The following is a 14,223-nucleotide window of genomic DNA, read 5'->3' as shown; positions in this document are numbered from 1 at the left end:
CTCTCACCTAGCACACTTCGGGCTTGATTTGCATGTTATAATCGAATTTGCGGATGCGATGAGATTTATCACCAAAAATGCTTCGATTTAGAAAGCTATTTGTTGCAATCATCAAGCATAACGTGTTCATTCACCCCTTGTGACATCCCTTTTCCGGCTAGCAAACGGCAGGCGTTGGGTGAGTTTTCTAAAATGACTAAAAATAAATACATAGAAAATAGAAATTAATAAATAACCCTGAGAAGCATATTGGAAATACTTCAAAGTTGCTGCTATTTCCAGCTTCCGTTTAAGCGACGCATCTCAACCGATAACCCTTTGCTCCTATTTCCGTTAAACGATCTACCGCACACACACACACACACACACACACACCAGACCACTTCTGATGATGGAATTGGTAATTAATTACTGTTTTCCAACGTGTGTTTGTAACTCTTCACTCTTCACCTTCGCCTCCGGGCAACATGGTGTGCTGCTCGACGACAGAGTTTTGCTATTTTCCCTTTGAAACGCTCGCTGGTCAACACTTGCCATGACCATCAAACCGGCATTTTTAGTTTGCCACCAACTTAGTATGCTTTGCCGTTTCGTACTGTGCGTTTTCTTTCCCGCCGACCCCGGGCCGAAGGCACAGTTGTCTGGCACGAAAGGAAAATGCAAATATTTGCTACCGCATAATTGAATCAGCGGGTTGCAGCACAGAAAATAATAACCTAGAAACACACAGCGCCACAGCTCCCGAGGGTTTGCCGCGAAGTCTGCTTGAAGCGTTTTTCAGATGGCCGCCCTAATGGCAAAGATACAAACAGAGATAGAGGTAAGTATTTAGTTTAATCAAGCGTTCTTTTTTTTCCTCTTCTGAGGCTTTACCACGATACTAATCGCAACTGGATACATTCTCGCCTTGAATGTCTGGGAAGCCGTGGGTAGGTAAATAGAAAGGAAACACAACTGCTGCCAGACCGGAACCGTCAGCTTCGGATGGAATCAATGTTGGAAAACTCGTCCATTAGAAGGCACGTTCTGTTCAAGTCAACAAGGCTTTTTATTAACATTTTCGAGACATTATTTATCTTATGCAACAAGTTGGGTGGAGAGAGTGGTTGGATAAAAAAAGGATAACCGGAATCGTTCATAACGGCGGGCTCAACCCAGACGGTACCAAATAGAACCCCCGAGAGCGCGTTCGCACCATCCTCGCACCACATTCCGGTGCCTGTACGGTTTTGTGTTCTTAGTAAATTGGTTAAAATTATTTACACTTAGAGTCGGACAGAAATCGGCGAAGAAACAGCAGCGAACATCAATATCACGTGGCTTGGCGCGCGGGTTATCATTCTGTCGCTCACTCCCGTCCTCTCTCTCTCTCTCCCTCACATACACTCTTTCCCTTTGGCTGCTGCTGGCTAATGTTGATGATCTTTGATTGTGGCGCAAGCGTCAAAGATGAGCCCGGCGATGCGGAGCTCCTTGGCCGTGCCCTTCGCGTTGACTGCCAGCGCCGAGAGACAGTTGAACGCTTTCTCCGTTAGTTTCGTTATCTTTTCGATGAACAAATCACTGCCGGCTGCCGTCGCCAGCACGGTCTCGTCCGTCTCGACGGAACGCAGCGGTGGTCCGTAATTGCTATTGCTTACCTGTATGGGGGGGGGGGGGAGAGTGGGGTGCACAAAAGAAAATGGTATGACCGCCCGCCCGCCGACCGAGAGAAACCCGAGTGTGATGTGATGGGAAACGGGAGATGGCGGGGGGAATTTTGGGGTGCAAGAGAAGGAGAGATAAGTTCGAATAACAGTAGTAGTATATATCAGTCAACAGAAATGCAGGAAGAGCACCTCCTGCTGGGTAACTTCCACGTCACCGATTCAGATAGTAAACCTGTCCAACACTTACAAGCGTATCGAGATAGTCGGTGAGCAGGGGGCCGACGGCCGCAATCTGGCCCCAGGCCGTCGGGTTCGCTTTGGTGTACAGCGCCAGTCGGCGGCCCGCTATCGTTAGCAGCAGGTTCGAGAAGGTTTGGTCCGGAATGACGTTCTCCAGTAGCTCGTGCGCATATGTGTCCCATCCGTACGCGTACAGCTCAATTATCTGAAACACATTGTGCAGCGTTAATGAGGTACACGACCCGTTTCAACCCGTTCGAATTTGCATTCATTTCAAGGGGGGAAATTATCATTACGGGTTTGCACCCACAGGCACACATAGCAGTGGGCAAAGATATTTAATTTCATTTGGGGGAAACCATGTAATTAATATCGCAAAATCTGAATCAAGCGTTTGAAATGCCATGAAAAATAGTTATGCATTATTTTACGAATCTCTTTTCAAAAGAACAAAGCATGGTTCCCGGATTATTGGTTTGACATTTTCCATTGAAGTTATCCGTCCACCCGTTTAATTACGTTCAATGCAGCAACAGATTTAATTAGTGGTAAACCCCCCTCCGCGCTTACCTGATGCTTTCGAATGTCGCCAAACTCCAGCTCCCAGGCACCGGCCAGTCGCTCGATCGTGTCCATCCAGCCGTTATGGTCCGCGTAGTACACCGTCTCCATGTCCTCGTGGATAAGCTCCATCGTGGCCGTCACCGTGCGGCACAGAAACTCGAGCCGCGTTTTCCGCAACAGTTGGTCCGCCTTCGGTAGCGCATTGGTCGCGTTCTGCTGGCGATTGATTTCGGAAAAGAACGCCTGATTCGACATCCCGTCAAACAGCTGCTGGATCGGTTTGTTCGCATAGCGCACGCTGAACGAGGTCAGTATGAGCAGCACGGTCGTCAGCTCCTGGTGCAGCCGCAGCAAAGCCATATTGGCCGACGACTGCTGGGTGGCGAGCGTCGTCAACGGTACCGGCCCGTCCTGCAGCAGGTCCTCGAAGCGTAGCTCCAGCTTGTCGTGATCGAGGCTGCCGCCAAACTGGTCGAAAAACTCCAAACAGCACTCCAGAAACTGGGGCACCAGCGCATCGCTGATGCCGATGTCCTGCAGGCAGAGCTTCTCCTTCGGCAGCCGGCCGACCTTGTTCACCAGCTTCTTCGTTGCCTCGAGCGGGATTTTCAAATGCGCATTCCAGATCATGCAGCACAGACCGTGCTTGATGGAGTACTGCAGCCGCGGGATGGCTTTCAGTGATGCGAGTCCGGCCTGCAGGCAGGCCACGTTTGCCATGTTTCTGCTCCACGCCCCGATGTACACCCAGGCGAGCTGAGCCAGCAGCTGCCCGGAATCGAGACTGAACGGGAAATGTAGCCGAAGAATGTTCAGATTGTACAGCACCGGATCGAGCTCTTCCTGCTCCCCGCCGTCCTTCGACGGGCCGTACTCGGACGTGAGCAGCAGGTTCGCCTTCAGCATCGCCAATCGCCGGTTCCGTTCCCGCCGGCTACTCTTCTCCGGATCGGTGCCCTTGCCGGGCGATGACTCCTCCGCCTTGGTATCCAGCTCCGTCGCTTCCGGTGGCACCTCGATCACCAGCATCGGCGGATCGATTCCCGTCGACGCAACCCATTTTGCAACCAGCTCCGACACTATGCCCTTGCCGCCGGTGAGGATCTCTTTCAGGCTCACTACCGGTTTTTGGTACTTCAGCGTCGGCCAGCGCGGATTGCGGCAGCGCACACTTTCCCCCAGAATCTTGCCCAGGATAGCCACGTCCTCCAGCTTGTAGATCAACAGCATCCACTGGCACGCTTCCTGCGAGACCTGCTCGAACTGTTCCGTCGTTGTAAGCTCCTCCTCATCGCTACGTCGGCGGCTTTCGTGGCGCAGCGCCTCGTTGCGGCACATCAGCGCGGCTAGCAAACCACGCAACGCGCACGGCGACTCCAGCAGATATTCACGCACCGACTGCCACCACAGACAAATGGCGTTGTTCTCGAAATAGATCCGATCACGCGCCACCAAGCATATCTGGTGCAGCACAGCATTGAACCGGTTCAAATCCTCGATCAGCGTGGACATGTCGCTGTAGTTGAACGGCAAGCGCAGCCAGTAGGCGAGAAACGTTCGCAGCAAGTCTTCGGGCATCAGGCCGCATGCTTCGGCCGCCTCCACGAATCCAACTAGCCGGCTCGAATCCGTCCGATACAGCTTGTCGAAGATAATCTTGCCAAGCGTCGCATGAGAACTCTCATCCCGCAGCAGTATAAGATCCTCGTTTGTTACGTTGAACGATGATAGGTACTCCATGAAGCTGGAATTACGCCCACCCGAACTGGCACTCTCGTCGAACTTGACGCCTTTCGATGCTGCACTGCCTGCCACGGTTGCGTTCTGGCCCGCCTGCGATCCTTCGCTTTCGTTCAGCCGAATGAGCTCGATCAGTTGCTCGATCACCGTTAGCTCCTGATCGGATAGTTGCAAATTGATGGTGCTTTGATCGTCAGCTTTCTGATCAACCAATTCGGGGTCAGGTTCTTCGGTATCATTGCCATCGGGCGACTTTTCCTGCTTACTCTGCTGAACCGCTTTACCATCCTCGATCGATGGCCTATCACCGTGCAGATGCAGATAAAACAAGACTAGTCGTTGATAATTTTCACACATCACTTGTAGCGGACTTTTGCCCGCCGGCAAACAGACGGAACGCGTATCCTGATGTTCCTCGTCACCGTGCTGGTCATCGTCACCCGCTGCAGAAGCTTCCGAGACACCAAGGGTACTGTTCACGATCGATCCCTCCACCGCAATCTCAGCAAAAATGTCCACCACCGCTGCAAACAGCTTCGGGCGAATCTTGCGCTGTTTGGCCAACATTTCCACGCACTGCTGCCGCACCTCGTCCGTCTCGAAGCATCGACACATGTCGGTCATTTCCTCCAGCTCTTCCGACTCGCTGCCGTCGCCCGACTTCAGGCACACCTTCAGTCGCTTCAGCAAATGCAAATCTTTGGCCAGCTTCGACTTGGAATCACTCAGCGCACAGTGGAACGGTATCACGATCTCCTTCAGGCTGCTGTCGGACGGATCGAAAAACGTACACCCGTGCCCAGTGTACTTCACCTTGCTTGCCCCAGTGGTCACTCCCATCTGGCTGTGGGTGTTGTAGATGAGCTGTCCGTTCTTGGCCGCACTGAAGGCGGCCACCTTGGGGCCACCGGCACGCAGCGACCATATCTCGAGCACCGATCGGCGAGGTGCGTAAATCACGAGAAACAGTGCCTTCCGGCGGTCCATCTTGCGACCGGGAGCGGCCGAAGACGATTCTTTCGGCAGCTTTTCCGCTACCTCGACGAACCCACACTGCGCATCACGGTAGCCCTTCCAAATGCGCAAAGCAATGCCGCGCTGGCAGTCGACAAGGATCACGCGCCCGAGATTGTCCGCCACGGCAGCCAGCTGGTGGTTCGGTGCAAGCCACACGGCAAATGCGTTCCGCTGCAAATCGCACAATCCGAACCGGCATATCAACGGTTCCGACGGGGGCAGCTGTGGTTCGGCGGCAGTTTGTTGTTGGGCGGAAGCACCACCACCCAACCAGGAACTAGATACAGGACAAGAGAGGATGACAATCAGTTGTGCTTCCTGGTGTGCTGAACAGCCTTCAAATACTTACGGCAAGGCAGATTTGATTTTGCTAGCCACCGCACGGGCCACATCCGCCAGCACAGGCTGCGTGAACCCTTCCTTGGCGTAATGGAACCCAACGTAAGGCTTGCTGCCCGCGGCAATGATGAGCGAGTTCTGCGGTGCCGCATGGCGATATTTGGCGAAAAAGCCTCCCTCCAGGCTGGCCGTCAGCAGATGATCGTAGGTGCAGCTCTTCTGTGGCCCCACGACCACGGTATCCACGATCGTCATGCCCTTCTCGTAGCTCCACTTGCGGCAAGCGATCGTTTCCTGCGCTTCGTTCACCTTCGGGCTGCCGATGCCGTACCGGTTGATCTGCTGGCGCAGGCTGCGAAGCAGCGGAAATACCTGCGCCCCCTGCAAGATCACAGTGCAGGACGGATGCTGGACGTACAGCTCCTCGTTGATATGTTTGCCGCTCTGCGCCTTGATCGCTTGCACCGGCTCTTGGTGGAAGGTTTGCGAATGGATGAGCGTACCGTTTTCGCCATAAAACAGCACCTGCCCATCGTCGAGCCCGACCATGATGTAACTGAAGTCGACCATGGTTTGCGAGCTCTGGCCCTGGCCGACGATGGGCGTGCAGAGCACGCTGGTGATGATGCAACTGGGACTATCGATCGCCCCTCGCCAGGCCGTCTTGTACACATTGAGCTGCCGTTGCCGATCCCAGCGGGAAGCTAGCACCACCAGTATCGATCCGTGCCCAAGGGCGAGAATGTCTCCGGCGGGCGACAGGGAGTAGGAAATCGTATTCAGCCAGTTTTCTTCTGCGAAGAGATTTCATTTGTGGAAGAGACAACAAAACATGTCGATTTTTGCAATTGTTGTTGCTGTTGCTGTTGCGCAGCCTCTGCTTACCTGAGCTCAAACCGAACTGTTCCTGCACCTCGTCCAGGTTGTCAATGCTGGCGAGAACCTTTACTTCGCAAGACATGTTGGAGGATCGTTAGATCTGCGAAAGATTCCGCTTTCATTGGCTTTTGGAAACACTATTCACAACAATCATTCTACCGTAGACAAAAGCTGCAGCGTGACGAATCACTTTCACCGACGGTCCAATTCCAAAGCGCACAGTAGGAGTTGTGCTTCGTTTAGTATTAGCAAATATGTACACTTTTCTAGAAGCTTTCTATGAGGCAATACAGCTGTGTCCAGCTGCAAAATGCAATGTTTTTGAGCAAATTCTTTATCGCACAGCTAATTTATTTACGCAAACAGTTTCGTTGTGTTGACAGTTCGCTTTGTTGACAGCAATGTCACAGTGGGAGCTGCCACAGGTACTTTGCTTTGACAGCAGCCATTGATTTCAAATCGCGCTCCTACGAGATTTGAAAACCGCCACGTGGTTATTTCAAAATAGAACAGAAATAAAACATGCAGCACAATAAAGATTATATTCTTTCAATTGTACAATTTGCAAAACGAAATATGATAATTCAAGCAAGGTGTACCTAGTTCGTATGATATCGGCTTGAATGTGTTACTGAACATTTGTGTACATGTTTTTCACAAAAGACAATTGAACAAATCGGAAAAGACTGTGAAGGAAACAAGCTGGAATTGCACTGGAATTAATTATCTTAGTCCCGGTCTATCAAACAAATGTCGATATGATTCAATAACTTCAACCATTTCAGAAATCGGCCAAAGTATTGTGAAATGTATGCCCAGCAACAGTTATTACTAGCTGTCCAATAGGATCACACCACCACACAGTTCCTATCATCGCCACTCCCGTTGAAAGAGCACAATTCATTTGAAATATTGAGCTTCGCATATTTGCACTAAATTACAAGAAAATCAAAATAACAAAGAACTGAAGAATACATTACCGGTGAATAAAGTTCGAGGAATATATACAATGTATGCACTGCATCTTGAAGAAAGACGTGAGCAGTGGCAAAGAAGACATAATGTGTTATCTTTCCGTGAATCATGATACGAGTGAGCTACTGGAAAAAACGACACGAGTATGCGAAGCCTATATGTTTATAGGCAACCTTTTTCAGTGAAACCCTTTCGTTTATACAATTCAATCAAATAACATCAAAATCTACGTGGATTTATTATTTCATCGAAGTATATTCTAATTGATCTATTTTTTATTTGAATTTATTAAAAACAGCGCACCTACAAAACAGTTCTTTGTGACTGTTTATCATGTGCAATATAGTCGTATCGTGGTAGACGGTATTTTGACTTGTTATGGATGTGAAGAACACAACACGCAAACTTGTTATTTGCCAGTTTCTTTTCGGAATGCTAAAATTACATCCAGACGATGAACCAATAAACACGTGTCAGGCTGTGCGTATATGTGCGTGTCAGTATATATATATGCAAACCATGATCGGTTTATTTGCAAACGCCCTTTGCTTTGCTTAACCTTTAACGTTCTAGCGGGCATCGCTTGTAACGGAAGTATGTTGTTGCTTTTTATAGCTGTGTTTGTCGAATAAGATGTATGTATGTATGTTAAAGGCATTTTGCATCTATAATATTTGATTACGTTACATTTTTACTGCCAATAAAGAAAGACCAAGAATTTGAGTGAAACATTTCCAAAATAGCACAATCTTTATAGCTCAATTACGAATGAAGCGCGCTTTCAGTTTAATGGAGACGCCTGGTGCTAAATGAATAGCATTGAAATTCATGAATAAAAGTGACTTTGATATCGACTGCTAAAGATTGAATGTACTTATTTCGATGGTTACAAAAATCGCATTCCAATAGTGACAAATGCTAAAGGAAAACATTTCCGAATCGAATCCAGGTTCTAGCAATTATTTGTGCTCTTCTAGGAGAGGAAAGTTTTTTCCGAGAATTTCGTACAAGTAAATTGATTTGAATAATAGAAAAAAATATATCACTTCGTTATGAAAAACAACTATAAGGTTTCTACTGCGCCATTCTAGGAAAACACTAGCATCCGGACTCTTCGAAAGCAGGTCTATTTTTACATGTTCCCAGTAACACTAGTCAATTCTATGCGTTTATTATGCGTCCTAAATTTGTTCTATTACTCTGTTAACTTGAAACCAAAACTTTTTATGATACAAATGTGTTTGAGAAGCTCCGTGCATCTTTGTACTGAAACCGTCAATCGTTTAAAGCAAATGCGAACTTTCTCTCTCTTTAACACTCATCTCAACAAGTGAAGCCAATTGGCGGAATAGATTGTTGCTAAACTATGTAAATTAAATTTCACAGTGAGCTCGCGCAATTCAACTGCCGGTCCTGACGGTCCTGATTTAGCGTAGGTGTTTAGTAGATGGAATGCGTAGCCACATCATGATGAAACGCTGGTCGGTGCTTTCGCGGAACAAACAAACAAGCCGTTGGAGGACCCTTGACGAAGTCATTCCAAAACACGAAGCGCTGCACCGTTATGCTCTTGAACTTGAACGATTGCTGGTCTTCAGGATAAAAATATATACAAAATATACGAATGAAGTCCACTGTCAATCGAATGTTGAGGCGCCACCCATCTAGCTCGAGGGCACATTCAAGAAGGAAATGGAACAAGCATCGGCTAATTTGATGTGGGTCGCAACAGGCTGACTGACTGAATAAAGCTACGCAATATCCGGCCGGACTCGGGAATATCGCTACTTCCTACGCTACCACACCGTCCATGGGACGGGTTGACCTACGATGCAGTGATCACTGCCGATAAGGCTAACTCTCCTACGAGCGATTTGTTAGCGTCTGTTCACGCTTGGTTTCCGGAAAAAATTACCAATTTTGAATGGGAGCTCCTGAAACGTGCTAGAATGTTGTGCTGAAAACCAATCCACATAGCGCGTATCGGCTGGCCGAAAGCTAGTTAATTTAATTAGAGAAATTAAGTAAATTTCTCTAGCTACTGTGTGCGGCAGTGTGCAACAATGGACCCATCAAATTGAATCATTTGTGCGCTGCGGTTTGTTGGTGCATATACTATTCATCCTTCTCGGGCAACGTACACAACATCACATGAAGCTTTGTGTAGCGACCCAAAGTAGCTCCGTTTAACTCAATCTATCGGTTGCATGTCACTACCTGGAAAATAGTCTGCAGTTTGTGGGGGAATTGAGATCACAATGTCTTTGTCAATGAAATATGCTCTGCATGAAATTATAAACCATCGTACCAAACACCTCCGCCGCATAGTGTGATCATGCTGGGAGTTATTGTTCCAATTGGATACGCCTCTTCAATTTCCCTGTCGAAATAGTGAGAAATGAAGCATGTTGAAGCGTGAGTTTGTGGAACTGCCTGTACTGTGCCGGCAATCTGTGGCAATCTCTCCCCTCCCCCCTTCGTGTTGGTGCTAGAGTACTGGGAACTAACACAATTTGAATGGCCACCGTCGTTAATACTGCTTTAAATAGATAGTCAGCTGGTTACAAGCTAGAATGTGTGAACAAGCAGAATTAAAGATTTTCTTCAAAAATTTGTGCTTCTCTTTCTAGGCTCAGTTCTGTTTGGGAAAGCCTAAATTTTTGCCGAACTTACTTCATACGTTCCCATTATTAAACAAGCTCTAGGAAATACTCGTATGTAATTTTAAAGTTTGCAAGAATAGCAACGATTTTCCCAGTTTTATAAGCATTGTTGCAAACTGGTCGCGGCCGTTGTGTTGTAACGACTGCAGATTTTGGTGATAGGAATTTCGGTGATCAGTTTCGTTCTTTTCGTTCACGCCACATGCTAAGCGGGAGGAATTTTACATCAAATTTTATAACTTTTGTCTTGTACCAGATGGCTGCTCCGTGTTTCATCGAAGCGTATTGGAATGCAACCAACACAGCCCGCACAATTGTGTAAGGTTATCAATGATTATGAAATGTCTAGCATACATACGTATTCCGTAAACGTATTTCAGGAATTGTTTGTATTGTTAAATATTCCATCACATTTTCGGCTGTTCTTATTACATACAAACGTGCGGCAACAGTTCGGAGAATATTTGGAATTGTAACTCATTTCTTTGTAAACCCGTTATTGCACAAGCTTGAATCACTTTTTTAAAGAAACCCTCGCATAGTTCATTACTCTTTCATTTCCGGCGAAGCGGGCAGCTTTGAAGCACTTCATAACAATCGAATGTCAGCACGTTGGCAACAACGTTCTATGCTTGAAGGGGTTGTTTTCGGCAGAACCTTGCTTTGTTGCACCATTAGTCGCAACGCCAAATGGAATGTGGAGGTGTTGAATGAAAGCAACGATGACTTTTGTTGCAAATTCATCATTAGCGTGAAATTATGAGTTACAGTATCGTGGGAAGATGTTTTTGATTGGACTCGAACCGTCGCTCTGTAGTGTGCCATTCAATGTGATGCAATTCAAGCGATGAAGCGACCATTGTAATGCTTTAAACTAAATACTGTCGTACCTGCAATAAAGGAAATAACTTACCAGAGCTCGAAGATTGCATGAGTTGGGGCGTTTTCAATCAAGAAAAGAGCCTAAAAGTATGCAATCGTTTGTCGTGACAACAATATATTCATTTTAAACAACACCCTTACAGCTGTTACAGTGTTCGCTGTTCGTGTTGCTTTGCATCGACTAGTGCCTTAATGTTGACCTTTTCATATGTACCCTTTTACATCCTTACGCCTCGGCGCATGGCAATGTTATTGATGATTGAACTTTCGCCATAGAGCTTGCTTGAAACGCATCAGATGTAGACGTTTTCAGATCACTGCGCGTCGACAAAAAAAAAAGAGTTCAAAAGCAAACCCTGCCGAAGACAGCATAGCAACAAGTTAGCAAGCTTTTCATACGCAAATGGGTGAAACAATCTCGACAGCAAGATGGACAGATGGCAGGTACAGTGAACTTAGCCGTCCATTGTTCCACACCCACTCCGTATCGAAGACGAATCTAGCTGTGTTAGTATGAGTATTTGTATTTAAGCTTACGACATTTTAAGCGTTTTACAGGATTCAGACTTCCAATTTGGACGAACAATCAATTACCAACGAAACTCTGCTGTTCGTGGAATAGTTTTGGGCAGTGACAGTAGACTAGAGTGTCAGCGTGTTCAGCAAATGTGTCAGCGGTACATCATTAGTTTTCATTAATTAGTTTACAGTTGGTGTGTTTATTAGCTGCATGATGTCTACATCAGTAGCTTATTGAATTTGCTGCTATCGGTGCAACCAATTGCGAGAACTGTGGCATCGATGGTCACATCAATGTTGCGAAGCTCGTGCAATAATTCTCCATATGCACCAATTTATGCGCCAGCTTGTTATCATTGAAATAATATCATTGCACCGGGTATGGTATGGGCTAGCAACTTCAAATGAGGATTCTGAAGTAATTCAATCCGAGACGCTACCGCCAAATATGTGCGAGTGGCACTCGGTTCCTAGACGAGCATTTGTTCCTGGAATTTTGTTATTGGTGAAAAGGATTTTTCAAGGAATGAAAGTTGTTGGAAGCTGTTGTGAAATTTATCAAAAATAATCTAGGTAGATATTGCATTGCTTGCCTGTACGCAAACGATAAGAGTGGTTGGTCGATGCTTTCCGCACTGTCAAGCATTTAGGCAATCCACACTACAAAACGCCTAGAGATATGCAATTAGTACATGCTTTAAACGAGTTTTTACGCTGATGGAGTTGTAAAGTGGTTATTGAAAATCGAACAATTTTGCAATTTGCATTGCCTAAAAACCCTAGTTGAAGGTGATTGGGTAATGACGTCATGACGAAATGACGTCAAAAACGAACTGAATCCAAAAGCATAAACGGTACCAACCGCAAACTGCGTGATGTTCATGGTGTTGAATTAATTTTGTTGTTCAAGGCTGTAAGCCAAAATGCTATACCAGAGTGAATCATACCAGACCATGCTTCGTACCGTGTGAAAAGCGCTAAACAACATTAGAGACGATAAAAAAAGAATCCAATTCAAATACGCAATCTATCGTAGATTTTAAACGTACCATTCGAATGAGGCCAATTGGCTCAAAGTCTCTATAAAAATAAAGAAAAAAAAACATACGAGCCGTGCTGTGGCTTCCGCGTACGGCGTACGATGGTAATTGGGTTCATTGGCAGTATTCACACGTGTTTGTGGTGATGCTATTTTTTACTCTCCGATTTGTTTATGTATGCTTCGTGACTAGACCCATTTCAATAGAAATTCAATCGTCTTGTGGCCACAGTTCGATTGTTTGCCTTCGTAAAAACTTCCCTTTTTGATAGCGTTTTGCTCTATAATATGAAGAATGTTTTAACACCGCTCAGCATCTATATTCCTTTTCCTTGTATTCCACTCATCCTCAGCACAAACACGCACACACACACAGTAACAAATCAGTACTATAACCGTTTTCGCTAATAAAGATTGATGGGCTTCCGTTAAGCTTGGTGCTGTAATGCCACGCGAATGACATTGCATAAATTTTGGCGCCACCAACCGTTATACCAATCGCTATGGCTCTCCGTATTCGAATCATACGCACACAGAAACACACACACACACACAACATCGTACGAATATCATTCGATTAGCTTGCGACGGCTTCCTCCCAAGATCCTGCACCAACAAATCGGAACGTAACGAGGCAATCACGTAAAAGCTAACTACCTTACGGCAACCGCATCTCGAATTCCGATACTTGATTCGACTCAACGGGCGACCGACGACCCTACACTACACTACGGTCCCGGTTTTGATTTTTCCCGCTATCCAGATCGAGATTTTGCACAGACACACTTTATTAGGTCATTCGATGCCGACTGACTCGACCGTGCGTGTATGGCGTTCGGTATCGATAAGCGGTAAATCCTTCGCAGTAGCAACGGCCGAATGGGTGAATCAATTGGAACAAACCGCTGCAAACTGCTCGTTTCAAATCGCAACAATAAAAGCTGCCAACCATTGTCAAGTGAGTTTGCAAGCAACGGAAGGAAACGCACACGCCGATCGCCGGTGGTACTTCGCAGCAAGCATTGTCCGTGCTTCCCTGGGGGGGGGGGGGGGAGAGGCCAGTGGGTTTTATTTCCTTCAGGGCAATAAAGAAAAACCAGACTAGAAAACTGCGTACCACGCTAGCTTACAATGGACTGGGTGTAGCATTTACGTTTCCTGGAAAGGAAATACAGCGACAGCCGGCTTATCTTGGCCCGTTCCGAGTGGCAAAGGAGCAAACCTTCTTTTGCTTCCTGCTGCGAGCGGCTAAATACACCCGGAAGCGGAGATTATACTCCACTGTCAACATCAATCAATCTGTGCCACAGGGTGTATGTGTCTGTGTGTGAACAAGGCTTAAACGGTGTTTTCGATCAAACTTGAGGACCGTTCGCCTACAATCGTTCGCCCTGCACAATAGGCCAATAATGAAGCTGAATGGCTGCAGGAGGAGTTGGAAAGGATGGCCAGGGGAAGCAAGTGAAGCAGCAAGCTGTAAAACGGTGCAACAGTTGCCCGTCTGTGCCAGCAATGGAAACGGCCGACCGGAAAGTATAAAGCGGGCCATATTTTCTGTAACGCTAGAACATAAATCTAGCTTTCCCCTCGTGGGCAACTCGTGCCATTCTCTCCCCTCTCTGCCTCCTCGTTCGGGCTAAAATGGTTACTTCGCATGCGCCAGCGAAACAGGGGAATCACTGCCGCAGGATGTACCGCCAACGGTGGCTGTCTGTGA

The 14,223-nt window shown here is 47.0% G+C and overlaps 1 protein-coding gene across 1 annotated transcript; it reads right to left on the bottom strand.

Annotated features, from left to right (window-relative positions):
• Nucleotides 1-1,024: 1,024 nt before the first annotated feature.
• Nucleotides 1,025-6,814, bottom strand: LOC121588968 (rab3 GTPase-activating protein regulatory subunit). Its single transcript, XM_041907455.1, has 5 exons — nucleotides 6,435-6,814; nucleotides 5,560-6,343; nucleotides 2,460-5,487; nucleotides 1,897-2,094; nucleotides 1,025-1,640 (listed from the first exon to the last, which is right to left on the bottom strand). Exons 1-5 carry the CDS (start codon nucleotides 6,508-6,510, stop codon nucleotides 1,410-1,412), a joined length of 4,317 nt encoding a protein of 1,438 aa, XP_041763389.1. The 5' UTR covers nucleotides 6,511-6,814; the 3' UTR covers nucleotides 1,025-1,409.
• Nucleotides 6,815-14,223: the final 7,409 nt, after the last annotated feature.

The sequence above is a fragment of the Anopheles merus genome, chromosome 2R, assembly GCF_017562075.2.
Source record: "Anopheles merus strain MAF chromosome 2R, AmerM5.1, whole genome shotgun sequence".
Classification (NCBI taxonomy): domain Eukaryota; kingdom Metazoa; phylum Arthropoda; class Insecta; order Diptera; family Culicidae; genus Anopheles; species Anopheles merus.
The sequence above is the reverse complement of the archived record's forward strand: the minus strand, read 5'-3'. Positions and strand labels throughout refer to the sequence as shown.